Below are 27,009 nucleotides of genomic sequence, written 5' to 3'. Positions count from 1 at the left end.
AAAATTTAAAAAGGCAGTTTCACTTATGGATATATTTGATGTATTAATAAAAATTATTTTATTAAATTTCAGCCCTATATATATGTAACTTTTTAAAAAAGTATTTTATTTATTTATTTGACAACAGAGAGATACAGAGAGAAAGGAAACACAAGCAAGGGGAGTGGGAGAGGGAGAAGCAGACTTCCTGCAGAGCAGGAAGCCCAGTGTGGGGCTCAAATGACCTGAGCCGAAGGCAGACACTTAGCTGACTGAGCCACCCAGGCGCCCCCGTAACTTTTTTTTTCACGTAACTTTTAAAAAATGAATGTCTTTTTAAAAAAAATTTAATTTTAAGTAAGCTCTATACCCAACATGGGGCTTAAACTCATGACCCTGAGATCAAGAGTCACTTACCCTACCAACTGAACCAACCAGGCACCCTGAGTACACATAACTTTTATTTTTTTAAATTTTATTTATTTGAGAGAGTGAGAGAGCCATGCACAAATGCATGTGCACACGTTGGGTGAGGGCAGAGAGAGAAGCAGACTCCCCAAGTGGAGAACGGATCTGGGGCTAGATCCCGGAACTCCGGGATCATGACCTGAGCCAAAGGCAGACACTTAACTGACTGAGCCACTGGATACCTCACACAAAACTTCTTATATTTTGTGTGACAAAATTTGAAGTACATACAGAACACTTTTGTTGCATATCAGAGTATGATGGTGATTGTTTTGAGGAAAAGCACTTATGCAATCATCTGAATTGTGAGCTGAATTAGCCCTTATTTTCTTCCCACAGAACACCATTTTTATTTAAAAAAACTGAAAGCAGTTATTCAGACTTGAGTATTCAGCAGATGTAGTCTTGAAAATTATAAAATGAGTTTGTCATTAGAAGAAAAATAAGCTATATTTTAAGGCAGTGCCAATGATTACATTTGAGGTTTCAAGCAAAAATTAGAAATTTGGAAAGCTTGTATACTCCACTGTGAGCTTGATAGCTTTCTTACAGATTTTCCTGATGAGATGAGGAATTAACAAATGTGACTTTAAAAAATATTGTATAATGAAATGTGTCAATATTTAGAAAATCAGCATGATTCAGTGAATTAGTATTTTCCAAAGACCAATGCATGATATAAAACCATGCTTGGGTGAAAGATTTATTCAAAGTTCAAGATGGACTTACGGGTGCTGATTCTTGATCTCAGCGCGGGTTTTGATCTCAGGGTTGTGAGTTTAAGCCCTTCTGGGCTTGGAGCCTATTTAAAAAAACAAAGTTCAAAATGAAGCAGTGGATTTTCATATAATGGAGTATGAAAAAGTCATTCATATGATTCAGATTTCACATTGCAAGTAACTTTTGAGAAATAATCACTATTGGGTGCCTAGGTGGCTCAGTGGGTTAGGCCGCCCTGGGTGGCTCAGTGGGTTAGGCCGCTGCCTTCTGCCAGGGTCATGATCTCAGGGTCCTGGGATTGAGCCCTGAATGGAGCTCTCTGCTCAGTGGGGAGCCTTCTTCCCACACTCTCTTTGCCTGCCTCTTTGCCTACTTGCGATCTCTGCCTGTCAAATAAATAAATAAAATCTTCAAAAAAAAAAAAAAGAAAAGAAAAGAAAAAGAAACTACCACTTACTAAATTCTGGTGCAGTATCAAAAAAGAGTCTTTCCAACTGGCTATCTGTATGAAGGTTGGTATACATGAATGAAACAGATATGAGAATGCAGCTGCCTTCTATAAAGCATTAAAGAGATTTGCAAAAATGTAAAATAATGCCACTCTTCATTAAATATGGAAGATAGTTAATTTTCATAAAATGTTAACAAAAAAAAGTAGCACTCTTGTCTTTTGTGGTCATATTATAGAGTGTTTTGTTCTTGAATATTGATTATTTGAATATAACGTATTTCCATAGTTTTTGACTAAAACAAATACCAACTAGATTTTTTTTTTTAAGAGAGAGAGAGAGAGAAAGAGAGGAGGGGCAGAGGGAAGGAGAGAGAATCCTAAGAAGACTCCACGCAGTGCAGAGCCCAACATGGAGCTTGATCTCACCACCCTGAGATCATGACCTGAGCTGAAATCAAGAGTCAGAGGCTTAACTGACTGAGTCACCCAGGTACCCCAACACCAACTAGATTTTTTAAAGTCACTTAACCAGACACTTAGGTGGCTCAGTTGGTTAAATGTCACATTCGGCTCAGGTTGTGATCCGGGGTCCTGGGATCAAGCCCCAAGTTGGACTCCCTACTCTGCAGGGAGCCCACTTCTCCCTCTCTTTCTGCCTGTTGCAAACCCCCCCCCCCCCTTGCACTCTCTCTCTCTCTGTCAAGTAAATAAATAAAGTTAAGAAAATCTTTAAGATGGGGCACCTGGGTGGCTCAGTGGGTTAAAGCCTCTGCCTTCAGCTCAGGTCATGATCCCAGAGTCCTGGGATCAAGCCCTGCATCGGGCTCTCTGCTCGGCAGGGAGCCTGCTTCCTCCTCTCTCTCTGCCTGCCTGTCTGCCTACTTGTGATCTCTATCTGTCAAATGAATAAATAAAATCTTAAAAAAAAAAATCTTTAAGAAAAAGTGGGGCACCTGGGTGGCTGAGTGGGTTAAGCCTCTGCCTTCAGTTCAGGTCATGATCTCAGGGTCCTGGGCTCGAGCCCCGCATCAGGCTCTCTGCTCAGATTTTTTTTATTAGAAATAATAAAAAATATAAGATTTTAAAATCTTAAAAAAAAAAAGAAACAGAAAACATAATTTAACCTTGAAAGAGCACTTACTTTTTTTTAAAGAGCACTTATTTTTACAAAAGCTATAATCTTCAGATTTACTTCATCTGTTTTCTATTGTGCATCAACTGTAGTGACTAAAGTAAACCTAAAATCAAAGTAGCTTTTTTTACATGAGTATTCCTTTCTCTCTACTGAACTATGGAACTCTAGAACATTCAGCTAATATATTCATTTCTTCATACTTTGTGTTTCTATTGATTATTAATTAGGTTGCCATGGAAGCACAATCTAACACTATAAGAAGAAAATTCTAATACTCTCACAAATATGTCCAGGTGGCATTGTATGTATGTATGTATGTATGTATGTACATTTTAATGCTAATACTTGAACAGTGCCATAAACTTGAAGTGTTTCTTTTTGCTAAAAAGAAATTGGCTGTTTTTCTTAAGTATTTGGAAAAGTATTTCCTAAGTGTTTTTCCTGTACATTCCATTAATTATTTAATAATACTGAAATCTTTTAGTTTTAAAAGATTTTAAATCTTATGACTAGCGTGTTATGTTAATTGATTCTACCTAGTATATATAATATTAGATAATTAGATACTTTGTATATGTGTCCTTTTTGTCATTGCAATATTTGTCACTCATCAGTCAGTGGACCTCCACCAAGTACCAGTTACTGTAACAGTGGCAATAGCAATAATAATAGCAGTAATCCTTTACTTTCACGGAATATTAACTATTTCATTAACTCTAATGCCATTAATTATAAAATGCACATTTTTTCTTTTTGAGGTAGGGGAGGGGCAGAGGGAGAGAGGGAGAGAAAGAATCTTAAGCAGACCCCAAGCCCAGCACAGAGCCCAACACATGGCTCAGTCTTGCACTCATGAGATCATTACCTGAGCCAAAAGCAAGAGTCGGACACTTAACTGACTGAGCCACCCAGGCACCCCTAAAATGCACATATTTAACATACTGCTAAGAGAGAGAAAATCTTGCCAAGTAAACTACTACATAACATCTGGGGCGCCTGGGTGGCTCAGTTGTTAAGTGTCTGCCTTTGGCTCAGGTCATAATCCCAGGGTCCTGGGATCCAGCACCGCATCTGGGTCCCTGCTCAGCATTAGGCCTGCTTCTCCCTCTCCTAATATCCCTGCTTGTGTTCCCTCCCTCACTGTGTCTATCTCTGTCAAATAAATAAATAAAAATCTTAAAAAAAAAAAGAAAGACCCTCTCTAAGGTCTTAAAAAATAAAACAACTATTACACACCATCTGTTGTAAAATGCATCCTAACTTATGAGATGTTAAAAGGGAAAAACTCATTTTTCGAATTGATGACGTAGGACACCTGACATGTGAATTCATTTAACTACACCAATCCTATGAAATAGATGCCAACCTTTATCCTCATTCTTTTTTTTTTTTTCTTTTTTAAGATTTTATTTTTGTGGGGAAGCTCCTGGCTCAGTCAGTAGAGCATGTGACTCTTAATCTTGGGGTCATGAGGTTGAGCCCTACTTTGGGGGTAGACTTAATAAAAATATTTTTTTTTAATTCTAATTTTTTAAATGTAATCTCTACCCCCAATGTGGCACTCAAACACCCAACCCTGAGATCAAGAATCTCACACTCCTCTAAGATGGCTAGGCATCCCTCATTCTTACAGATAAGTAAGCTCAGCCTCAGGGAGGTTTTGTAACTTTCCCAAGGTCAAGCAAATATCAAGTAGATTTGTGAGCAAAGATCCTAACTCCACCTTTAACTACTGCACTACGTTGTCTTCAGCCAAAGCGATTAAAACAGGAACTTATTTTCAGTAATTCATAGGAAAAGGAGGAGTCAGTTTTATAATTTATGCTATAATGTGATAAATTCTTTTTTTTTTTTTTAAGATTTTGTTTATTTATTTGACAGAGAGAGATCACAAAGCAGGCAGAGAGGCAGGCAGAGAGAGAGGAGGAAGCAGGCTCCCTGCTGAGCAGAGAGCCCGATGCGGAGCTCGATCCCAGGACCCTGAGATCATGACCCGAGCCGAAGGCAGCAGCTTACCCCACTGAGCCACCCAGGCGCCCCGATAATGTGATAAATTCTTACTAGAGAGATGCGTAAGAGAGTTTGGGGATGCAGAGGAGATAGATTAACTGTTTCTGAGGAGGTATATATATATACCAGGTCCTCTTCTGTCTTTCCTATGATGAGCAGATATTGTAGCTTAAAAAACATGTTTAGGTTCTAACCTTTCTGTGTTGCTGCGGCTTTGTTTTAATCTTTGATTCTTCCTGGTGCAGCCAAAAAGAATTCAAAATACCATTACATTCTTTTAAAAACTTGTAATGTCTACACAGTATGTAAACATCGAGATTCACTAGATGTAGCTTATTAAAGTTAATTTCTGGAAAAATTAAAAAGTTCAAATTAGGGGAGCCTGGGTGACTTAGTCGGTTAAGCATCTGCCTTCATTTAGATCATAGTCCCAGGGTCCTGGGATTGGGCCCTGAGCCCTGCTCAGAGGGGAGTCTGCTTCTCCCTCTCCCTCGCCTTCCACTTCTCCCTCCTACTCCTGTGCATGTGTGTGCTCTCTCAAATAAATTAATAAAATCTTTTAAAAATTTAAAAATTTTTTTAAAGTTGAAATTAGCTAGTAAATGAAATTTAAATTTAATGTTTTCACAGGTGCTGGAGAAAATTTGGAGAATACAATGGCAGCCTTTCAGCAGTAAGTATATAAAAAGGTATTCTTTTTTTTTTAAGGTATTCTTTTATAGTTTATCTTTGAAGTGATGATGATTCACAAAGTGAAGGTAGTATACATGTCACATCCACTTGTGATAGTTGTTTCTATCTTATTAAAATCACTTTCTTTTTTTTTTTTTTTTTGGTTTAGCTAGTCTGAAGTGTTACAAAGAGTGTTTGGCTTTTGCATAACTGAAAAACTAGATCAGAGTTGTGGGTAATCAAAAGATACTATAGTTCTAACACTGAAAGAAGGCATTTGTAACAAGGAACACACTGTGTGTAATGCTAATTAGTCTTGGAGAGAAGAGAAAAGAAGAAAATGAAACAACTGTTAACACTGGTTGCTGTTTATGAATAGGATTATGTGTCTGCCCTGTAATTCTTCTACAGACCTGAAGCTGTGATCTGGTCTTGTTTGAAGCCTTAAGAGTGTTGGTCTTATTTTTTTTTAAAAAGGTAAATTAGCTTTTTCCCAATGTTTCAGGTCTCTTTTAGAGCACTACACAGAGAAGCAGCAGGAGAGACAGGAATGAAAGCTGATTGATACCTTGTTGTCTGTCTCAGAGTAAATGATCATCATTGGTCTGTAGTTAAGAGTGAAAACAGTTTTCTTTTCCCTGAAAAGTAAGGCAGAGGATATAAAAAGTTAAACTCCATGGAAGACATTACCTTTCCATATTTAGTAGGAAACATATTTTCTTATATATTTTTATGGATACATTGGGACTGAGAAATCAGAATTTGGCTTTAAAAAAAATATTACTATCTTTTTTTTTTTTTTTAAGATTTTATTTATTTATTTGACAGAGATCACAAGTAGGCAGAGAGAGAGAGGTAGAAGCAGGTTCCCTGCTGAGCAGAGAGCCTGATGTGGGGCTCGATCCCAGGACCTTGGGATCACAACCTGAGCCAAAGGCCAAGGCTTTAACCCACTGAGCCACCCAGGTGCCCCTGGCTTAAGTTTTTATTCTGTTTCTCATCATTTTTTTTTTTTTTATTTGACAGAGATCACAAGTAGGCAGAGAGGCAGGCAGAGAGAGAGGGGGAAGCAGGCTCCCCGCTGAGCAGAGAGCCCGATGTGGGGCTCGATCCCAGGACCCTGAGATCATGACCTGAGCCGAAGGCAGTGGCTTAACTCACTGAGCCACCCAGGCGCCCTGTTTCTCATCATTTAAAGGTACCTTAGAATTTAGGGGCGCCTGGATGGCTCAGTTGGTAGAGCATGTGACCCTTAATCTTGGGGTTGTAAGATCGAGCCCCACATTGGGCATAGAGATTACTTAAAAATAAATAAAATAAAAATAACAAAGACACCTGAGAGTTTATTTTTCCTGTTATCAGGTCCAAATGTACTGCTTCTCCATATTCTAGTTTCATCTAAATCCTATCCTCCTGTGTTTGTCATTGCTTATTCTTCCTGTTCTCCAATACAATACCTTTGGCTATAATCACCAGATGCTCTAAAACCCTAAAAATAAAAACTTTCCTCCTGTCTGTGAAAAAAACTTTCCAGATTCTGAAACAAAATAATTTAACTTAATTTAAGTCAAAATAAAATACAATAAATTAAAGTAAGTTACTTTATGTTATCTTCTCTAGTGAGATCATATATGTAGGTATCTTTAGATATCTATATAATGTATACATCTAGATATAATTAGATATATATAACATACACAATGCATATATATATATATATATAATTGTATTTGTGCAGTTTACACTGAGACACATACACACATACACATACCTCCCCCCCCCATATACTATGATTTAACAAATATTTGTTCCCTGGCATTTAGTGATATATATTACCTGGGGAAAAAAAATATTTATAACTTTGAGTGATTTTAGCATTTTTTATGCTTAAGGTATATTATTTTGTAAGTTTCCCCCATATTTTTTGCTAAATTTTTACCAACCACCCTTATTTATGAAATTAAAATACTTGATTATATAATAAACTGTTTCTTAGAATGGTACATTTGTATAATAAATTATTTTTAAGGATGAGGTATAAATATTTTTATCTTTGAAGATTTTTTTTTTTTTAAAGATTTTATTTATTTATTTGACAGACAGAGATCACAAGTAGGCAGAGAGGCAGGCAGATTGAGAGAGGAGGAAGCAGGCTCCCTGCTGAGCAGAGAGCCTGATGCGGGGCTCGATCCCAGGACCCTGGGATCATGACTTGAGCTGAAGGCAGAGGCTTTAACCCACTGAGCCATCCAGGTGCCCTCTTTGAAGATTTTAATCAACTGAAAAGGGACGCCTGGGTGGCTCAGTTGGTTGGACGGCTGCCTTCAGCTCAGGTCATGATCCCGGAGTCCCAGGATCGAGTCCCACATCGGGCTCCCAGCTCCATGGGGAGTCTGCTTCTCCCTCTGACCTTCTCCTCGCTCATGCTCTCTCTCACTGTCTCGCTCTCAAGTAAATAAATAAAATCTTTAAAAAAAAAAAATTTAATCAACTGAAAACCTTTTTGATATTTAAAGAATGTCTTGGGGCACCTGGGTGGCTCAGTGGGTTAAAACCTCTGCCTTCAGCTCAAGTCATGATCCCAGGGTCCTGGGATCGAGCCCCGCATCAGGCTCTCTGCTCAGCAGGGAGCCTGCTTCCTTCTCTCTCTCTGCCTGCCTCTCTGCCTACTTGTGTCTGTCAAATAAATAAATAAAATCTTAAAAAAAAAAAAAGAATGTCTTACTTGGATGGTTTTTACTTGCTAGATACAACATTACATTTCCCATCTTCAGATTTTATTTATTTATTTGACAGAGAGAAAGGGAACAGAAGTAGAAGGAGTGGGAAAGGGAGATGCAGGCTTCCACTGAGCGGGGAGCCAGATGCTGGGCTCGATCCCAGGATCCTGGGATCATGAGCTGAGCCAAAGGCAGATGCTTAATGACTGAGCCACCCAGGAACCACCCCCCCTGCTTTTTTTAAGATTTATTTGAGAGACAACTCGCAAGTGTGTGTGAATAGGGGGAGTGGTGGAGGGAGAGACCCTCAAGCAGATTCTCCACTGAGCATGAAGGCCCAGTTGGAGCTCCATCTCATGACCCTGAGACCCCAAGCCAAAATCAAGAGTCTGACGGTTCACCAGCTGAGCCACCCAGGTGCCCCTTGATTTTAACCTCTTAAAAATTGGTTGTTGGTGGTGGTTTTTGTGTTTTATATTATGCATCCGTGCTCTTACTATCAATAAATACTTTTGTTTTCACTTATAAGTATTCTGTTAGTAGAATATTTTAACTGTGGGATGCTTAGGAGGTTTTTGTTTTTTGTTTTTTAATACCTGCTTCATGAGCAACAAGAAAAAAAAATCATGTAAATATACTCTTTTCAAGGTACAGTATATTAAAAAGGTGGAATTATAATACATACTTGGCAACAGACAGATACTGTGCTTAAGTATGGTATATCTTTGATAGGATAAGTAGTCGAGAGAGGAAGAATAAATATATATATAATAAATAAATAAATATATAATGAGCAGCTAAAACTTAGATCTTATTTATGTGCATGTGTAAACACTTCACAAAGCATGCTTGTTATGACATGGAAGTGCAAACAAGAAGATAGTAGAGAAAGTATAAATAATTGGTGGGGGAAGTCTGGTTAAGATTAACCAGAAAATTGAAAAGATACCAAGACTAGAAAAGTTAGCATTTGGTATAGAGAAAGAAACTATTTTTATTATTTTTATTATTTTTTAATATTTTATTTATTTGAGAGAGAGCGAACTCGAACCGGGGAGAGAAGCAGAGGGAGAGGGAGAAGTAGACTCACCTGCTGAGCAGGGAGCCTGCCTCAGGGCTCCATCCCAGGACCTGGAATCGTGACCTGAGCCAAAGGCAGATGCTTAACCCACTGAGCCACCCAGATGCCCCAAGAAAGTATTTTTAAAACGTGAAATGTTTGGGGCACCTGGCTGTCTCAGTCCAGAGGACATGCAACTCTTGATCTTGGGGTTGTGAGTTCAAGCCCCACATTGATTACACATTGAGTAAAGATTACTCAAAAAAAAAAAGAAAAGGAAGGGGAAGAAATGTTAAATGTTTGAGATTAAGATGTGAGGGTATGTAGACAAGACGTATTTAGGAAACTGAAAGGACTTTAAGAATGTATGGAAGATTAATTCATTATAGTGAGTCTAAAGAAGTAATTAGGATTGGGGCACCTGGGTGGCTCAGTCAGTTATGCCTCTGCCTTCAGCTTAGGTCATGATCTTGGTGTCCTGGGATTGAGCCTCACATAGGGCTTCCTGCTCAATGGGGAGTCTGCTTCTACCTGTCCCACTTCCTCTCTCCCTTCCCCTCCCTGCTCATATTCTCTCTCTCAAATTAATAAATAGTATCTTTAAAAAAAAACACACAAAAAATTAGGAAAAAAGGGATAATTAGGACTGAAGAGAAATTATTATATCTCACAATTCCTTCCTTCCTTCCTTCCTTCTTTCCTTCCTTCCCCCTTCCTTCCTTTCTCTCTCCCTCTCCCCTCGCCCCCGCTTTCCCTTCCTTCCTTCCTCCTCTCCTTTCCTTTCCTTCTCTTATCTTTTTCCTTTTTGTATGTCACAATTTATAAAAAGTTTATATGGGGGCGCCTGGGTGGCTCAGTGGGTTAAGCCTCTGCCTTCGGCTCAGGTCATGATCTCAGGGTCCTGGGATCGAGTCCCGCACCGGGCTCTCTGCTCAGCGGGGAGCCTGCTTCCCTCTCTCTCTCTGCCTGCCTCTCTGTCTACTTGTGATCTTTCTCTGTCAAATAAATAAATAAAATCTTTAAAAAAAAAAGTTTATATGGTAATATGGTTTATAAAATGCTTTCACAAACACCTTAGGTTATGAATATGGCTCTTCTGTAATTCCTTTGAGAGCAAGAATCTTTCCATATTAATCTCTTAACCCCTAACACCTAATTATGATGCTAATAGACTCTCACTAGTGGCTTACTGAACCGAGATGTGGAATGGGGCACTCAAGATCAAAGAACATTAACAGAAGACAAATGAAGGAGACAGAAACCATCCATAATAAGCGGAAAACCAGAAACTAAGGAATTGTACTACACACACACACACACACACACACACACACACACGGAGTCACTAAGCCCTTGAGTATGTAAAATCTAGCTCTTAAGAGCTAATAAAACTAGGTTATTAAACCAGGCCGCCTTTGTAAAGACCCATAGGACAATTTGATCCCCATGGTATTAACATGAATGGTAAAAGAAAGAAACAAATTGTTTTAGCAGTGGCTGGAAGTGTAAGTTGGCAGATGGTCAAAGTAATTAATCAGTGACCTAGTTCTCATGATACATTTTTCAGAATATCTAATTAATACAATATTAATTTCTCGTCTATGAAATGGGAATAATAACAAACCTCAGGGGTGTGAGGAATAAATGAGATTCAAATAAATTCCTTAATATAGGGTCTGTTACTTATTTATTTCTTTGTTTTTGGGTTTACTATTTTTAATTTTTTCCAAATTTTTATTTAAATTCTAAATAGAGTTTAATATATAGTATATAGGGTCTGTTTTAAATTATTCATATAATGTGGCTCTTACTAGAATCTCTACTTTAGATCATGTATTTTCATAAAAAAAAATACCTTGACACTTTCCTATTCTGTCTGCAACCTGCAACCTCTCTCCTATCTACATGCTATACCACTTTTCACGTGATTTTTTTTAATAAATGAAAAATGTGTTTAAAAAAAAAATTATTCATATATTGTTCCTGTGGAGTTTCAAGTAGTTTCACATCTTTTAGAGCTAGAATTTTTATTTCTTTTCTGGTAATGTTGAAGCCTTGACTTCCCTTTTTCTGTCTGTAATCAGCTTGTCAGAAAATCAGCTATTTGGGGGCACATGGGTGGTTCAGTTGGTTAAGAGTGGGACTCTTGATTTTTGCTCAGGTCACGATCTCAGGGTCATGAGATGGAGCCCCAAGTGGGGCTCCATGCTCAGCAGAGAGTAAGCTTGAAATGCTCTCCCTCCTTCTCCTTCTGCCCCTCCCCTGCTTACTCACATTCTCTTTCTCTCTCCAAGATAAATAAATGTTTTTTAAAAATTCAGCTATAAAATATCTGGTGCTTCAATTGAAGTAGATGCATTTTATCATATTTGGGAAATTTTGAAGGCCAAAGTGATAAAAAAATTTCCTTTTTCTAGCTATGTTCTAGCTATTTGTATATCAAATTTAGGATAATTTTGTTAGGATAATTTACAAAGTGTCCTGGATGTACTCATTTACTATTGCTTTAAATTTTTACTAGCTTATTGATAAGAGATAAGCATAGAGTAAATAGAAAATATTTTTTTTAAAGATTTTATTTATTTATTTGACAGACAGAGATCATGAGTAGGCAGAGAGGCAGGCAGAGGTGGGTGGGGGGGAGCAGGCTCCCCGCTGAGCAGGGAGCCCGATGTGAGGCTCAATCCCAGGACCCTGGGATTATGACCTGAGCTGAAGGCAGAGCCTTTAACCCACTGAGCCACCCAGGCGTCCCTGGAAAATATTTTTTATATAATTCCTAAACGTTTCTAAAAACACCCAACATTTCAGCTGAAGGGAAACTTTAAACTTAGATTTCTCAGGTAAAATATATAAATATTTTTTATTTTAATTTTTAATTTTTTAAATTAACTTCTAAAATTTTATTTATTGTGCTCGCTTTAGCAGCACATATACTAAAATTAATTAATTAATCAAACAATCAATCAATTATTTTAAGTAGGCTCCACACTGGGTGTGGAGCTCAATGCAGAATTTCTTTATTTTATTTTTTATTTAAAAAAAAAAACTTTATTTATTTGAGATAGAGTGAAAGAGAGAGAGAGAGAAGAGTATAAGCAGAGTGGAGGGGCAGAGAGAGAGGGAGAAGCAGGCTCCCTTCTCATGACCTGAACTGAAGGCAGACACTTAACCTACTTAGCCACCCAGGTGCCCTGCAGAATTTTTTTAAATACAGGAAAATATAGATAACCGCTGCTCTTACTCCCCTTCACATACACATAAAAAAAAAAAAAATAATAATAACAAAAGAAAGATATGCACATGACCAAAAATCAGTAGTACCAATTTTTTTTTTTTAGCTATATGAAGGATTTCAGGATTTTATTTCAAAACTGTTTGCTGGCTACATATATGGTTTACAGTTTCTACATTTCTTATTCTTTTTTAAAAAATTGAACACTATAACAATATTTAAGGAAATTTAAAAATACAGAAAAGTAAATCTACCAAAAACTGTTTTTGTTTACTTCTTTTTGCATTTTATTTTTATACATTTGTGGTTCTAGCACACACTGACCAATAAATATTCTCTTTTAAAGGTGGATATCCTTTAGAAGAGGACACATAAAGTTAGTTATTTACATCTTAGTAAGAATTACATTAAGGAACCAAGTTAGTTTGTTTTAAAAACATTAAGAAACTTTTACTCAGTTGCTAAAACTTTATTCCTTAATTGATATATTTATATACAAATTTATATTTGCATTTTTATATCATTTTTATATTCTGTGTTTCAAGCTTAAGTATAAAACAGAAGATACATTCACCCCACTTAGGAGATCACAGGCAAAATAAGAATCATGAGTGCTTATGTATTTAAAAGGATGTTCAGTTTTTCGTAGATTAAATTCCTGCTGTAATTCATTCTGTTGGTGATGAGTAAATTGGTGTCCAAAATGTTGTCTTTTAGATACAATATATTAATAATGGAAATATCCTTATTTTGCCACTTTAGAAGTTTATATTCTAAAAACAAATAATTCTGAAAAAAAAAAAAAAACAACAAATAATTCTGGATGTCTGGGTGCCTCAATGAGTTAAATCTCTGCCTTAGGCTCAGGTCATGATCTCAGGGTCCTGGGATCCAGTCCCGCATCGGGCTCTCTGCTCAGCAGGGAGCCTGCTTCCCTCTCTCTCTCTCTGCCTGCCTCTCTGTCTACTTGTGATCTCTGTCTGTCAAATAAATAAATAAAATCTTAAAAAAAAAAAGAAAGAAATGTGTTGTATACCTGTGATATATGCCCAACAACACAAACATTAGAAAGTATGGAGCAGATATAAGCCTTTCCTCTCTAGGAATTCAATCTTACTGTAGAGACCTGACCTCATATAAAGCTACCAGTAAACAATTCAAGTGCATGGGAATCTATTGCACAAACATAATTTATCTACTTTTGTATCTTCTCACCCTGTTCTGCTCACCACAGCTCTTACTCTTTCCGTTCTTGAATTTTGAAAAGAAAAATTGTTTCTTTCTAAAACTTTCTCCCTGCTCCACCCATGTTTACTTTTCTTCATCTTGAAATGTCACCCGTGGTGATTAGTGCGTAACGTGTTTGGTGGGCATTTTACATAGAGTTTTTTAAACAAATATTTATGGAGTATCAGCTGTGCAAGGTCCTGTGCTTGGGAACTACGAATGTAAGAGTAAACCAGTCATAGCCCACAAACCCTTTACTTAAAGAACTCCTGTCTTACTGGGCAAGGGGAGATAAATAGATATGTTCAAAACTATGGTAAACACTATGACAGAGTAAACACAGGGTGCTACAGGAAGTCCTGGCAATTTAGCAGTATGTAAACTAGTGACCCAATCTAATCTGGGGGTATTGGGAAAGATATCCCGAAGTGGTTTCTAAGCTTAGACCTGAAGGATGAATTAAGAGTTAGCAGATAAGGGGTGCTTGGGTGGCTCAGTGGGTTAAAGCCTCTGCCTTCGGCTCAGGTCATGGTCTCAGGGTCCTGGGATGGAGCCCCACATTGGGCTCTCTGCTCAGCGGGGAGCCTGCTTCCCCCTCTCTCTCTGCCTGCCTCTCTGCCTACTTGTGATCTCTGTCAAATAAATAAATAAAAAATCTTAAAAAAAAATAAAGTTAAAAAAAAAAGAGTTAACAGATAAGTGGTGCCTGGGTGGCTCAGTGGGTTAAGCCTCTGCCTTTAGCTCAGGTCATGATCTCAGGGTCCTGGGATCAAGCCCTGCATCGGGCTCTCTGCTCAGCAGGGAGCCTGCTTCCTCCTCTCTCTCTGCCTGCCTCTCTGCCTACTTCTGATCTCTGTCTGCCAATAAATAAATAAAATATTAAAAAAAAAAAGAGTTAGCAGATAAGGGAAGAAAAACTTAAAAAAAAAACCTGTTACTGTTATATACATTCCATACTATACATTCCATAAAATGCACAATCGTATATAGCCCAGTAAATTTAAACATAACGTATATACCTTTGTAACCCTCACGTAGATAAAGATGTAGAACATTTCTACCACTCTTGAAGGTATCCTTGTGACCTTTCCCAGTCCACATTACTTGCCCCTAGAAGGCCATTATTCTGATTTCTATTACGTTGAATTGATTTTGCTTGTTCTCGATAACGTAAGTGTGATCATACCGTATTTACACTTTTGTCTCTGGCTTTTCTTTCATTTTGTATCTGTAAGATTTATCCATGATGTGTGAAATAATGTTAGGTTTTTTAAAGATTTTATTTATTTATTTGAGAGAGAGAAGGTGAGTGAGTGGGAAAGAGAGCATCAGCATGGGGAGCAGGAGGCAAAGGGAGAGGGAGAAGCAGACTCTACCCTGGGCAGGGAGCCTGATGTGGGACTTGATCCCAGGATCCTGGGATCATGACCTGAGCTGAAGGCAGACGCTTAACCGAGGGAACCACCCAGGTGTCCCTGTTATCTGTTTTTTAATAGCCAAATGCATTCATTCCTCTCAGATATATACTTAGCAGAAGTGGAATTGCAGGATCATAGGGTAGGTCTACATTTATACCTTCCAAAATGATTGTACCAGTTGACCCTCACACCAGCAATATAGAATTCCAGTCCCTCCTCAGTCCTTTTAATTTTAGCCACTGTAGTGCTATCTCATTGTGGTTTTAATTTACATTTCCCTGTTGAATTTTGATGTTGAACATCTATTCATACACTTACTGGCCATTTGGAAATCCTCATCCGTGAAGTGCCTGTTCAGATGTGCATCTGTTATTTTACTGTATAGTGTTTTTCTTGCAAAAGACATTTCAGGCAGAAGAGTATTGAAAGTGTGGGGGTGTTTGGGGTGTAAGGTGCAAGGTGGGGAGGAGGTATAGAGAGCTGATATTATCATCACTGTTTTGCAAGTAAGGAAACTGAAGCGTGAAGAAGCTAAATAACTTGCCCAAGTAAGTGGTAGAGCCAGTGTCTGTGCTCTTTATCCCCCAACTTTCTTGAGGTATAACTGACAAATTATAATAGATTTCATATAAAATGTGATGATTTGATATGTGTATACATTGTGAAAGGATTCTCACCTTCAAGTTAATTAACATACCCATCACCTCACATATTTACCCTTTTTCGTGCAGTGTTTGTACTCCTTAACCACTGTGATATTCCCTTTGTAAAAGGGAATCTCGAATAGGACCTCGAATGTGAAAGGAAGCTTAGAGATTGTCTGATCTAATCCTTTCAATTTTTTCTTTTTTTTTTAATTAAAAATTTTTATTTTATCACGATAAAATATACATAAAATTTACCATTTTAACTGTTTTTAAGTGTATAGTTCAGTGTCCTTAAATACAATCATGTTGTTATGGAACCATCACCACTATTCATCTCCAGAACTTTTTTTCCATACCCAAACTCTGGACCCATTCAGTAATAATTCCCTAATTCCCTCCCCACCAGGCTCTGGTGACCACCATTCTACTTTTATTTCTATTAATCTATTTTAGGTACATTTATATAAGTGTGGAAACATTAAATATTTATATTTTTGTTTTTGGCTTTTTTCACCTAGCATAATGTTTTAAAGATTTGCTCACTCGCGTTGTGGCATTTACCAAAATTACCTTCCTTTTTCTTTTTTTTAAAGATTTTTTTATTTTTGGGATGCCTGGGTGGCTCAGTTGGTTAAGCAGCTGCCTTCAGCTCAGGTCATGATCCCGGCGTCCTGGGATCGAGTCCCACATCGGGCTCCTTGCTCTGCGGGGAGCCTGCTTCTCCCTCTGCCTCTGCCTGCCATTCTGTCTGCCTGTGCTCGCTCTCTCTCTCTCTCTCTCATAAATAAATAAAATCTTAAAAAAAAAAAAAGATGATTTAAAAAAAAAAAAAGATTTTTTTATTTTTAAGTAATCTCTCCACCCAACATGGGCCTCAAACTTACAACTCCGAGATCAAGAGTCACATACTCTACCAACTGAGGCAGCTAGCCAGGTTCCCCAGAATTTCCTTCCTTTTTAAGGAATATATTTAAGGAATATATAAGAAATATTATAATATTTCTTTTTAGGTATATACCACATTTTGTTTACCTATTCCTTAGTTGATAGACAGTTAAGTTGCTTCTACTTTTGGCTGTTATGAACAATTCTTCTATGAATATGGTCGTATAAATATTTCTTTAACTCCCTTCTTTCAAATCTTTTCTGTGTATACCTAGAAGTGGAATTACTGGATCATATGGTAAATCAATGTTTTATTTTCTTGAGGAACTGCCATTTTATATTCCCACCAACAATATACAAGGGTTCCAATATCTCCACACCCTGGCCAATACTATTTTTTTTCTCTTTTCTTCCTTCCCTCTCTTTTTAATAATAGCCACCCAAAAAAAACCAAATTGTGGTTTTTTAAAAAAAAGTTTATTTATTTACTTATTTATTTAAGTAATCTCTACACCCAATGTGGGGCTCAAACTTAACAACCCTGAGATCAAGAGTTGCACACTCTTCCCGCTGAGCCAGCCAGTTGCCCCTCTTATTGTGGTTTTGACAGGATTTCACTAATGATTAGTGATCTTTCCATGTCTTCTTTGGAGAAACGTCTATTCAAGTCCTTTCCCCATTTTTTAATCAGGTTACATTGTTGTTGAGGTTTAGAAGTTCTTTATATACTGTGGATATTAATCCTTTATCACATAGATGATTTGCATGTATTTTCTCCCATTCTGTAGGCTACTTTTTTTTCCACTTTTTAAAAAACTTTAAATTCAATTAATTAACATATGATGTACTATTAGCTTCAGAGATAGAGTTCAATGATTCATCAGTCTTGTATAATACCAGTGTCCATTACATCACATGCCTTCCTTTTTTTTTTTTTTTTTTAAGATTTATTTATTTATTTATTTGACGGACAGAGATCACAAGTAGGCAGAGAGGCAGGCAGAGAGAGAGGGTGAAGCAGGTTCCGTGCTGAGCAGAGAGCCTGATGCAGGAATCCCAGGACCCTGGGATCATGACCTGAGTCAAAGGCAGAGGCTTTAACCCACTGAGCCACCCAGGCGCCCCATCACCTTCCTTCCTTAATGTCCATCTCCCATTTGCCCCATCCCCTCACCCACACCCCTCCAGGAACCCTCAGTTTGTTTCCTATGATTAAGAGTCTCTTATGGTTTGTGTGGGCTACCTTTTTACTTTGTTGATAGTGCTCCTTGGTGCACAAAGTTCTTAATTTTGATGAAGTACAATTTGTCTTTTTCTTTTGTTGCCAGTGCTTTTGATGTCATAGCCAAGAAATCATGCCAAATCCAGTGTAGGGAAGCTTTTCCCATATGTTGTCTTCTAAGAGGTTTTTCATTTTAGGTGTTATGATTAGGTCTTTGATCAATTTTGAGCTTATTTTTTGATATGGTGTTAGGTAAGGATCCAACTTATTCTTCTACATGTGGATATCCAGTTTTCTCAGCACCATTTGTTGAAGAGACTGCCCTTTCCCCATTGAATGGTTGAAAATCATTTGACAATACATAAGAGGGCTTACTTCTGGATTCTGTTTCATTGATTTATATGTCTGTCTTATGCCAGCACCATATTGCTTTGATTACTGTAGCTTTATAGTAGGTACTGAAATCAGGAAGTGTGAGTCTTCCAACTCTGTTCTTCTTTTTTTAAAAGATTTTATTTATTTGATAGAGCACAAGCAGTGGGAGCAGCAGGCAGAGGGAGAAGCAGGCTCCCTGCTGAGCAAGGAGCCCAATGCAAGACTTGATCCCAGTACTGAGCCAAAGGCTTCTGCTCAACCAACTGAGCCACCCAGGCACCCCTCTTCTTTTTCAAGATTGTTTTTACTCTTTGGGTTTCCCTGAGATTTCGTATGCATTTTACAGTTTTTTCTTTTAGTAACATGGGGCTCAAACTCACAACCCCACTTTCAAAACTCACATGCTCTTCCGACTGAGCCAGCTAAATGCCTCTCAGGCATTTTAGAATGGAATTTTCTATTTTTGCAAAAAAACGTTTTTGCAAAATCATTGGGATTTGGTAAGAGTTGCATTGGATGTGTAGATCCATGTATCTTAATATTAAGTGTTCTAATCCATGAACATGGGATGTCTTTCCATTTAAATATATCTCCTTTAATTTCTTTCAGCAATGTTTTACAGCTTTCATTGTACAAGTCTCTTACTTCCTTGGTTAATTCCTAAGTTTTTTTGTTTTTGTTTTTGTTTTTGTTTTTGAGGGGCAGAGAGGGAGGGGGAAAGAGAGAATCTTAAGCAGGTTCCATGCCCTACACAGAGTCCGATGTGGGGCTCAATCTCATAACCCTAAGATCATGTCCTGAGCTGAAATCAAGAGTCGGACACTTAACTGACTGAACCATGCAAGCACCCCAGTCTTTTTACTTTTTGATGCTATTACAAATGGATTGTTTTATGATTTCCTTTTCACATCATTTGCTGATAATTTATAGAAATGTAACTGATTTTTGTGTGTTGATTTTTTTTTAAAGACTTTATTTATTTGACACAGAGAGAGATCACAAGTAGGCAGAGAGGCAGGCAGACAGAGAGAGGAGGGGAAGCAGGCTCCCCACTGAGCAGAGAGCCCGATGTGGGGCTCAGTCCCAGGACCCTGAGATCATGACCTGAGCCAAAGGCAGAGGCTTAACCCACTGAGCCACCCAGGCACCCCGTGTGTTGATTTTTTTTTTAAAGATTTTATTTATTGGGACGCCTGGGTGGCTCAGTTGGTTGGACGACTGCCTTCGGCTCAGGTCATGATCCTGGAGTCCCGGGATCGAGTCCCGCATCGGGCTCCCAGCTCCACGGGGAGTCTGCTTCCCTCTCTGACCTTCTCCTTGCTCATGCTCTCTCTCACTGTCTCTCTCTCAAATAAATAAATAAAATCTTTAAAAAAAAAAAAGATTTTATTTATTTATTTGAGAGAGCACAAATGGGGTTGGGGTGAGTGACAGAGAGAGAGGAGGAAGCAGACTCCCCGCTAAGGAGGGAGCCCAGTGTAGGGCTCAATCCCAGGACCCCAAGATCATGACATGAGCCAAAGGCAGACGCCTAACCAACTGAGCCACCCAGGCACCCCATGTTTTGATTTTTGTATTCTGCGACTTTAGTGAGTTTATTAATTCTAGCAGTTTTGTGTGTAGAATCTTTAAGATTTCTACATACAAGGTCATATTGATCAGAGATAATTTTACTTCTTCCTTTCCAATTTGGATGCCCAGCCCCCCCCCCCTTTTTTTTTTTACTTAATTGCTCTGGCTGGGATTTCTTTTTCTTTTTCTTTTTTTTAATTTAATTTTATTTTTTCTGGCTGGAATTTCTAATCCTATGTTGAATTAAAGTGACAAAGGCTGGCACGAATTTCTTGTTCTTTAATCCTATCATTTTATAAATATGAAAATGTAGGCCTAGAGAAAGGCATTTACTTGCCCATAGTTATACAGCAAGTTGATAGCAAAGCAGGAACTGGCATCCAGACCTTTTTAACTTCTGATCCAGTATCCTATCCATTATATTAGGTTGGCAGCAATTTTTTTTTAATTCAAATAAAACTGACAACATTCTATAGAATGACACAAATTAAAGATCAAATGTGGACATATTTCAGAGACTTGACTTGAAAAACCAATGATTTCTCTAAGTGCATTAGTGAGGATAAACACCACTCAGCAGTGATTGTGAGAAAAGAAAGAACAAAAATGTTCCAAGACAGTCTTCAAAGACATCCCAACTTTGCTGGAGTGCTCTATAAGCCCACTTAGATTCTGTAGTCTTCTATGGGTGAAGGAGACAGTGCGGGGGGTTCTGCAGGGCCTGGCATGGTAGCGGGGACTTGCTCTAAATCCAGAGTGGAGGGCATCTCCCTGGCTTCATCACTTTTCTTGGTAAATCTCTTTTCTCTGATGGTCATAGTGACTCTGCACCTGGTCACCCTGAAGGCCAGGTCTCCATAGGGTGGGTTTTTGTCATTGACTGTGGGCCTTTTCTGAGCCATGGCCTTGATCTCAGAGGACTCAAGGAATTTGGGTTCACGGCACCCATGTATCTTTTGATCCCAGTTCAGTTTGGGACCCCTTTCACACTTCAGCTCATGGTCTTGGGAAGAAGTGCCCCTGTTACAGACTTTGGGTATGGAGAGCTGGTTATGGAAAGAGGCAACATGATTCTCTTAATCTGTGTTTACTCTAGAATGTGACATTAATAAATCATAATAGATGACAATGTAGAGAAATTTTAGTGTTATGTTTTGCTATTTGATTTAACTCCTAATTTTTATACCTAGTGCATATAATGTAAATGAAGTTTACTTAACTTTCTAATGTTATTATTCTTCTCTGCATTTCTTCAGTGCAGTTACAATTGGAACTGATATGCTGGAATTGGATTGCCATATCACAAAAGATGAGCAAGTTGTAGTGTCCCATGATGAGAATTTAAAGAGGTCAACTGGGGTCAATGTAAACATCTCTGATCTCAAGTACTGTGTAAGTAAAAATGCATGATAAGCTAATATCTAGTAGATATTAGGGCCTGTAGGATTTTTAAAAACAAATAATGCCAGATAGTGCTTCAGTAAATGATAGTGATTAAATAATGAATGCCAGAGGAAATTATAAAAACTATTCTAACTTCCAGGGAGGATTTATACTCACTACAGAAATCTGTGGATACATCTTCGGAGAGTTATTTTTATAAGTATTTTAACAAGATTACCGAAGTCCTCAAATGTGAAACTACTGGATTTCAACTTGTTTGAAGTATACTACAATTTATTTGGTTCAGATTGAGTGTATGAATTAGTTTTAGTCTTCAAGAATAGGAAATCTGATTTTAGTAGTTTACTTGCTATTATATTAGAGACTGATAAGTGGATGGAAGATAATGCTTTATTTTACCACCTAAAGAAAACTTATGTTAACAGAATACCATCTGTATGTGTACCCTGTATATTCTTTGCCTGGTTGTGGTCCTACTGTATATTATAGAGAATTGTGTTTTTGAACACTTTAACATTATGGCATGATGCACATTTTTCCATGCTTTTTTTTTAATTTATTTTTTTTAAGTTACCTTTTTTTTTTTAAGATTTTATTTATTTATTTGACAGAGAGAGAGACAGCAGGAGAGGGAACACAAGCAGGGGGAGGGGGAGAGGGAGAAACAGCCTTCCCGCTCAGCAATGCTCAATCCCAGGACCCCGGGACCATGACCTGAGGTGAAGGCAGACACTTAACGATTGAGCCACCCAGACACCGCAGGCTTTTCTTTCTTTTTCTTTTTCTTTTTTTTTTTTTTAAGATTTATTTATTTTAGAGGGAGAGTGAGAGAGAGTGAAAGCAGGGGGAGGGGTAGAGGGAGAGTGAATCCTCAAGCAGACTCCCTGTGGATCCAACGTGGGGCTTGATCCCAGGACCCTGACATCATGATCTGAGCCGAAACCAAGAATCAGATGCTCAACCACCTGAGCCACCCAGGCTTCCCACTTTTTCTTTTTCTTCTTCTTTTTTTTTAAATAGACTAGTTTTTAGAGCAGTTATTGGTTTACAGTGGAATTGAGCAGAAAGTACAGAGTTCCCACATAACTTCTGACCCTGCACAGGTCTTGTCCCCCCACTCTCCCTTCAACATCCTGAACCAGAGTGGTATATTTGGTACAATCTATGAACCTACAGTGACACTCATTATCACCTCAAAATCCATAGTTAACATTAGGGTTTATTCTTAACATAGGATGACATGTGGGTTTTATCGTATAATGTGTATCAACTATTGTAGTGTCATACATAATAGTTTTACTGCCCTAAAAATCCTGTGTTCTGCCTGTTCATCCTTCCCCCCCACCTAACCCCTGGAAACCACTGATCTTTTTATTGTCTCCATAGTTTTACCTTTTCCAGAATGTCATGTATTTGGAATTGGTGGCATTTAGCCCTTTCAGATCCCATGCTTATTTTTCATAAACATTTCAAGTGACTGCAATTATTCCATTGAGTGAATATAGAGGAATTTTTAACCATTCTTTCTCTGTTGTTTGGCATTTAAATAGTTTTACGTTTTCACCATTAGAGCTAACACTGCACTGAACACCTTCATGTGTAAAGATAAAGGTTTCTCTATATTTATATGCTTTATATAGAGTTTTTAAAAGATATATATTTATGAAGATATGTATATAAGTATATTTATTTATTGAAAGTGTCTATATAAAAATAAAATTATCTCTTTTTTTAGTATAAGTGGTGCCAAAGCAAGCACAAGTTATCTCTGTTTTTAAAATTATTTCCCTAAATAAACTCCCAGCAGGGAAATTATTGGGTAAAAGATTAGGAATATTTTAGTTTCTTTATATTGAAAATTGTTGGGGTGCCTTGGTGGCTCAGTGGGTAAGCCTCTGCCTTCGGCTCAAGTCATGATCTTGGGTCCTGGGATCGAGCCCCACATCAGGCTCTCTGCTCAGCGGGGAGCCTGCTTCCCTCTCTCTCTCTGCCTGCCTCTCTGCCTACTTCTGATCTCAGTTTGTCAAATAAATAAATAAAATCTTTACAAAAAAAAAAAAAAAAAAAAGAAAATTGTTATTGCCAGCTTGCTTTCTGAAAGTGTTTAAGAGTTCCAAAATCTAGGGCACCTGGCTGGCTCAGTTGGTAGAGCATGTAACTCTTGACCTCAAGGTTGTGAGTTCAAGACCACCATTGGTCTCAGAGATTACTTAAAGATAAAATAAAGTAAAAATTTCTTAAAAAGTGCTAAAATGTGGTGTTAGAGGAATTCCCATTTTGCTGTACCCTTACCATTATAGGGTATTAAACTATAACAAAAATTTCCTAAATTTAAAGTTTCAATTAGCATTTATTTGATTATTTGTGAGTTTAAAGATTTTTCTGTATGTTAGTCATTTTTAAAAATTGTCTATTCTTGACACTTGTCTACTGAGATACTGAAATTTATTATTATTATTATTTTAAATATTTTATTTATTTGAGAGAGAGACACACACAGTGAGAGAGGGAACACAAGCAGGGAGAGTGGGAGAGGGAGAAGCAGGCTCCCTGCTGAGCAGGGAGCCCAATGCAGGGCTTGATACTAGGAGCCTGGGATCATGACCTGAGCCAAAGGAGATGCTTAATGACTGAGCGCCCAGGCTCCACTGAATATTTATTATTGAGAAAAGGTCCACATTAAATAGTACAGATTTCTTTTCTTATAAGTTGTGAAAGTAAGTAGTTACCTGGTTAATTTGCTGTTCGGGATGTTTAGCTAAAGTGTGCCCTATGTCAACATAGGTATTTTTTTTTCTTTTATTTTTTGAAGAAGAAAATCTTTGTCTCACTGTAAGACACTAAAATATTTTTAAATTCTTGAGAGCTAACTTTTTTTAATCATATCTTTTAAAGGAACTCCCACCTTACCTTGGCAAACTGGATGTCACATTTCAAAGAGGTAATATTTCCCATTTGCAGCTTACATATTTACATTAAAGTGTATTCATTTACACTGAGAATTAGATATACATGTGTGTTTTCTTCTGATAGTAAGTTCCAGCTAAAAGGACTGCCCTCAATACTTACTCTCTCAGACCTACAAATCTGAAATCTTGACCCTGAGATGAAGGCTAGAGATTTAACTGGCTTGTTCTATCTAAATTTATGTACAGTTAATTTAAGCCTGAATACTAATTACAAGAAACCCAGATATTATTAGGGCTACTTTGCATTTCTGAAGCTTCAAATTCTAGATGATTATTATAATTTGTAGTAATAATCCATCATAAGTTAAAAAAAAAAATGAAAAGAAACTGAAAAAAACCCCTTTCAGATCCTTACTGATTCTATACCATTTGATTTTATGTCATTTCACTGCTCCCTATCTTAAATTATTAGAGAGAATTCTATTACTCAGATAAACCACCCATTTCCTGGTCACCATCACTTTTTAATCATCAGCATAGCAGTTTTCTATCTTGTGAGGGAATATTTCTCACAAAGGAACATGTTCCTTGGCCCAGTTTGTTGGATTTGTTAGACTGAAACATGTTAGGATGGAAAATACACCAGCTGGAGATGCAGGTTGCTAAGCGGGTAGAGCCTCACGCTGTCCCAATTCAGCCTCGGGTTTTAAATGATTCAAATTGTAACTTAGTAAAACTACAAGATGTTACATGTTATGGACCTTGGTGTGGTATGCTTTGAATATGGTTAAAACCTTGGTTAAATGTCAAGATCTAAAGAACTGTTAACTGCTCTGTGTACTAGGTTTAAAATTGGTCACTATAATTTCTCCTTGACTGGAAAATATAAGAAAGCCAAATAAGAATCAGAAAATTGTTTAAATTAGCTATTTCTAAAGGATGTTTAGATCTAAACATTGTTTGATGTTACTTTTCAGATAAGTATCATTAAGCTGTGTTAGTTTGCAGGAACATTTTTTTCATTCTTTCAGGATTATATTTGCCAAGCTATTATATATTTATGTCAATTATAGATTTGTGAAAGTTAAAATACTTCATAAGTCAAGCTTCTTTTTTATTTGGGGGGGGGGTTCATTTTGTTTTGTTTAATTTTTCCCCTTGCAGAGCAAAGCCAAAGCCTCACAAAGATTAAAAGTTCCTTTGAGGAAGAAATTTATTCTAATTTTTTTTTCAGAATTTATACTTCTTTTTTTTTAAGTTTTTATTTATATACCTTTTGTCATAAAGTCATAAAATTTATGAATATGCAATGACCTTTGAGACCATATAATTCTATCTCTTCCTGTTTTAGATAAGGAAACTGAGGCCTAAAGATATAAATTAACTTGATTAAGGTCATACAGCAAATAAATGACAGAGCTAGGACTTGAAATTAGGTCTCCTTCTAACCAGGCCAGTGTTCAGCTGTACCATGCTGCTTCTCCTTCTGAAGAGTCTTTTTCTCTCTCTCTTTTTTTTTTTTTTTTTTAATTAAGTAGGCTCCTTGTCCAACATGGGGCTTGAACTCATGACCCTGAGATCAAGAGTCACATGCTCTACTGTCTGAGCCAGCCAGGCTCCCCTAAAGAGTCTCTTTATTTTATTTATTTATTTTTTAAAAGATTATTTATTTATTTGACACACAGAGAGAGAGATCACAAATAGGCAGAAGTAGGCAGAGAGGCAGGCAGAGAGAGAGGGAGAAGCAGGCTCCCCACTGAGCAGGAGCCTGATGTGGGGCTTGATCCCAGGACCCTGGGATCATGACCTGAGCTGAAGGCAGAGGCTTAACCCACTGAGCCACCCAGGCACCCCAAGAGTCTCTTTATATGCCTTATTAATAGCACTGCCATGTACTCTCAAGCTTTAGACACCTATAAAAAGAATTAATTTTTTGTTCATATTGCATTCAGTTAATCACAATTAACTTAAGACTCTGCCTCAAATGTGAAGTTTACTGCATTTGAAATAGGCTAAGATACTGTATTATAAAAACTTGACTCAGGCAGATAGTTGTCCCTCCTCCTCTTTTGTTTGTTTGTTTGTTTGGTCTTATTCCCCTGCTCAGAACGAACTGTTGCTTAGTTTTAAGTACTGTAGAGAGAGAGAGAGAGACTACCAACTCTCAGAGGAATACAGATTTTAGGCCTCTTGCTTTCTTTGTGGTTCATAATTTTACTGAAGAAGTAATTTTTTTTTAAGGTGCTTTGATGTGCCACAGGCTACATTAAAAAATAAATATAAAGAAAGAATATAAAAATGTGTTAATTAAAGGGTTTGTTATTACCTATCCTGCTTACTTGAAAATAGCCTTTTTTTCATGAAAGATACATAATTTGGGTAATCTAGAGTTGGTCAGAATGGTTTTCAAGTTCCAGCATGTTTTTAGAGGCCATTTCACTCATTCCATCACCCAGCACATCTTATGGCACTATCACTCTTGGTTTTTTTCTTTTGTTTTGTTTTGCCTATCACTCTTGTTTTCCTCTCTCTCTTTCTGTAGTATTTCCTAGATGGTTCTCTTCTGCCCAGAACTATACTGGAGACAAACTTCTTTTTTTTTTTTTTAAAGATTTTATTTATTTATTTGACAGAGAGAGATCACAAGTAGATGGAAAGGCAGGCAGAGAGAGAGAGAGAGGGAAGCAGGCTCCCCGCCAAGCAGAGAGCCCGACGCGGGACTCGATCCCAGGACCCCAAGATCATGACCTGAGCCGAAGGCAGCGGCTTAACCCACTGAGCCACCCAGGCGCCCCTGGAGACAAACTTCTTTCCCCAGCTCATTTTCTACACTCTTGCTGGCTGAGGCATCCATTGTAAATATCTTAACATCACTTTTAGAATGGGCTTTTTTTTTCTTA

General features: G+C 37.6%; 1 protein-coding gene across 1 annotated transcript in view; it reads left to right on the top strand.

The window, feature by feature from the left end:
• The window catches only part of GDPD1 (glycerophosphodiester phosphodiesterase domain containing 1), a 52,659-nt gene that overhangs the window by 7,781 nt on the left and 17,869 nt on the right, over positions 1-27,009 (top strand). The window contains exons 2-4 of the mRNA XM_032871915.1: positions 5,394-5,436; positions 21,053-21,188; positions 24,096-24,141. Of these exons, the coding sequence (XP_032727806.1) occupies positions 5,394-5,436; positions 21,053-21,188; positions 24,096-24,141 (225 nt within the window). The remainder of the gene's footprint in view (positions 1-5,393; positions 5,437-21,052; positions 21,189-24,095; positions 24,142-27,009) is intronic.

Source organism: Lontra canadensis, unplaced genomic scaffold (genome assembly GCF_010015895.1).
Source record: "Lontra canadensis isolate GAN:19392208 unplaced genomic scaffold, GSC_riverotter_1.0 scaffold43, whole genome shotgun sequence".
Taxonomy (NCBI): domain Eukaryota; kingdom Metazoa; phylum Chordata; class Mammalia; order Carnivora; family Mustelidae; genus Lontra; species Lontra canadensis.
This window is presented reverse-complemented; position numbering and strand designations above follow the sequence as displayed.